This window comes from Carlito syrichta, unplaced genomic scaffold (genome assembly GCF_000164805.1).
Source record: "Carlito syrichta isolate Samal-C Ts95f unplaced genomic scaffold, Tarsius_syrichta-2.0.1 Scaffold301888, whole genome shotgun sequence".
Classification (NCBI taxonomy): Eukaryota; Metazoa; Chordata; class Mammalia; order Primates; family Tarsiidae; genus Carlito; species Carlito syrichta.
In genome coordinates, this window is record NW_007245984.1 from 188,092 (window position 1) to 191,707 (window position 3,616).

Here is a 3,616-nt window from a genome sequence, read left to right on the forward strand (position 1 = left end):
CATTTTAGTTTTTAACTGAAGATGAAATATTTGCTGCAGCTTCCCAAGGAATTCTCTGTTCCTTCTTTCTTTCTGCCTTTCTTTCTTTCTCCCTTTCTTTCTTTTACATGGGGTCTTGCTCTGTGGCTGGAGTGCAGTAGCACGATCATAGCTCACGGCAGCCTCGAACTCCAGGGATCAGGTGCCTCAGCCTACCAAGTAGCTAGCACTACAGGCACATGCTACCACGCCTGGCTAATTCTTTTATTTTCTGTAGAGACAGGGTCTCACTGTGTTGCCCAGGCTGGTCTTGAGCTCCTCATCTCAAGAGATCCTCCTTCCTTAGCCTCCCAAAATGCTGGTGTGAACCACCACACCAAGAGATTTTCTAATTGGACCGGGCAAGGGGTTGGTTTGTAGAGTGTAGTTAGTGAAGATAACCAGTTGCCAAGCCTTGTTAAAAACCTGTATCCAAAAGAAACCTGAGATCTACCAGAAAGAGCACCCGCCCTTCCTGGCGGGATCGCTCTGCCTCTGCCTGTCCGTCTTTGGGGTGAGTCCATAAGCATCAAGCGAAGTCTCTCAAGGTTCAGAAGATCTTGCACTCGTTGATAGAGAAGAGTCTCCTTCTGTTCCGCCTCCGGGCCTGGTTGACGGCCGTGCGGACGGCACACTCGAACACCTGCTGCACGCCCCGGTTGCTGAGGGCTGAGCACTCCAGGTAGCCCTTGGCTCTCACGTCCTGGGCCAGCCTCTTGCCTTCGACGGCGTTGATGCAGGAGGCCCTGTGGGGCCCCACCTCCCGCTGGTCGGTCTGGGTGGCCACCACCAGCACGGGGGTGCAGGGCAGGTTACTCCTGACTTCTCCGATCCACTTGTTCTTCAGGTTCAGGAAGGAGCTGTGGTTGGCCACCGAGTAGCACAGGAGCACCACATCGGCCTGCTGGTAGGACAGTGGGCGGATGCTGCGGAAGGCGTCGTTGCCCGCGGTGTCCCAGAGGCCCAGGCTGATCTGGATGCCGTCCATGAAGACGTCCACGCCCGTGTTCTCATACACCGTGGGCTTGTAGGCCTCCGGGAAGGTCTCGGAAGTGAAGCGCACCAGCAGCGAGGTCTTGCCCACAGCCGAGTCACCCACCAGCACGCACTTGATGGAGCTCAACATCTTCCCAGCCCAGCGTCCTCTGCGCACATCCAGAGTCCCGAGGAAAGGCACCCTCAGTGGGCCGCAGAAGCCAGCGCCATGCAGCGAGGGCGGGAAAGCCAGTTGGGACTGTGTGCTCAGACTCCTGATAGCAACCTGCAGAATGTCACTTCTGCCTGCTCATTTGAAGGAAATGCACCGTCCACACTGAAAACCTCCAAGGCCGAGTCTTCAACTGAACGGAAAAAAAAGGGGGGGAGAAATTAGCCTTTCTTTTTATCCTTATTTGATGCAGGGGTGCTTCCTCACTGGCAAGCTGACTAAATGTGGGGCCCACCCCAGGGCAGCTGCCTGACCCCACTTGGGCAACCCTGCTCGCCCCCTTGGCAGGGGAAGCTTAGATCTGTCCCCAACACACACAGCCACACACCTCCCATTCAAGAAGCAGAGGCTGAGATGGGCATGCCTGTAATCCCAGCACTTTGGGAGGCCAAAGCGGGAAGATCGCTTGAGCCCAGGAGATCAAGACCAGCCTGGGTAACAAAGCCAGACCTCGTCTCTACAGAAAATTTTAAAGATGAGCCAAGCGTGGTGGCGCCTGCCTGTAGTCCTAGCTACTCAGGAGGCTGAGGTGGAAGGATTGCCTGAGCCCAAGAGGTTGAGTCCGTGGTGAGCCGAGATCATGCCACTGCACTCCAGCCTGGGTGACAGAGTGAGACTCCGATGCAAAAAAAAAAGAAAAAGAAGCAGAAGCTGATTTATTTTATCTCTAAAAACACAAGCAACTGCTCCGATCGCAACACAAAAAAGACTCCAGGCAACCTGGTGTGGGAAGGAGACGTTTCCAGATGGCTTTCTTGGCTCCTGCTCCAAGAGGCGGGAAGGCAGCTGTGCACGCACTCCGAGGCTCCTGTTTCTAATGGAGTCCAGCCACTCTGGGAGCTGCAAGAAACAGAAACTCAATGAGAGACAGACTCTATCTGCATTGCCCTTCATCCGTGATTAATCATGCAGTCCTCGGTTTAGGTGGGGATTTGTGTTGTGGTCAGAGAAAAGAAATCCCCAGAACTCTGGTTGGACAAGATGGCTCATACCTGTAACCCCAGCATTCTGGGAGGCCAAGGCAGGAGGATCACTTGAAGCCAGGAGTTCAAGACCAGCCTGAGCAACATAGTGGGACTCCTGTCTCTACAAAAAAATTTTTTTTTTAATTAGCTGGGCATGGTGGCACATGCCTGTAGTCCCAGCTACTTGGGAGGTTGAGGCTGAAGGACCCCTTGAGTCCAGGAATTTGAGGCTGCAGTGAGCTTTGACTGTGCCAGTGCACTCCAGCCTGAGTGACAGAGCAAGACCCTGTCTCTAAAAAATAAAAAATAATAATAAATTTTAAAAGAAATCATCAGAACTCTAAAAAAAAATTTTTTTTTTTGGAGTAAGAGTATCACTCAGTCGCCCAGACTAGAGTGCAGTGGCACACTCACGGCCACCGCAGCCTCAACCTGCTGGACTCAGGCGATCCTTCTGCCTCAGACTCCCAAGTAGCTGGAACTACAGGTGTGTGCCACCATGCCCAGCTAATTTTTAAAAATTTATTGTAGAGCTGTAGAGGCTAGTCTCAAACCTCTGGGCTCCGGCAATCCTCTCACCTCCAGCTCCCAAATTTGCTGGGATGAAAGGCATGAGCCACCACGCCCAGCCAGAACTCTAAAAATTTGATGGGGTTTGAGATTTTCCCCCAAACGGGCCATGGACACAGTGGACGAGCTTTGGAGTTTGTCTGCACCTGAAAGCAGGGTCCACCCACCCAACAGCAGGGCTCTGAGCGTGATACTTCAACCCACACCTCAGCTCACACCAGCAAGCCTGGGGTCCACTCGGGAAGCACTGTTCCAAGGTGCTGGGAGGATTTAACAGGTGGGTGGCCGTCTGTGAGTCGGGAACTCTGCTAGGCCCGGGATCACCAAGACAACTCGTTTGAAAGTCACCATATTTGGTGCCTGTCACAGAAACAGCGCTGCCTGATATGCCAGAACCTTTCTTGAAAGGGCCGGACACATTCTCATTCCCCGCAGGTCAGAGAGTTTCAGACAGTGAGCTCAGCCTTGGAGACAGTCTTCACAAGGCTGGCCAGTACCTGCCAAAGAAAGGGCTTTCAGACCAGAATTCAGAGTCGAGGTTATTCCTGCTATCTGAGCTTTAATCTGCTCATGCTGGCAATCTCCCTGACATGTGACGTGTAAAGCCAAATAAAGCGAATCTACAGCTCTGCTTCAAGGTGTACTTTTTTTTTTTTTGAATTGGAGTCTCACTCTGTCGCCCAGGCTGGAGTGCAGTGGCACGATCACGGCCACTCCAGCATCGACCTGCTGGACTCAGGCAATCCTTCCACTTCAGCCTTCCAAGTAGCTGGAACCACAGGTGTGCACCACCACACCCAACTAACTTTTTGATTTTTTTTTTTGTAGAGATGAGGTTTCACTGTGTTTGCCCAGG

The 3,616-nt window shown here is 52.7% G+C and overlaps 1 protein-coding gene across 1 annotated transcript; it reads right to left on the reverse strand.

The window, feature by feature from the left end:
• Positions 1 to 560: 560 nt before the first annotated feature.
• RHOH (ras homolog family member H) lies at positions 561 to 1,177 on the reverse strand. Its single transcript, XM_008055587.1, has one exon. The coding sequence runs from the start codon at positions 1,142 to 1,144 to the stop codon at positions 569 to 571; it is 576 nt and encodes a 191-aa protein (XP_008053778.1). The 5' UTR covers positions 1,145 to 1,177; the 3' UTR covers positions 561 to 568.
• Positions 1,178 to 3,616: the final 2,439 nt, after the last annotated feature.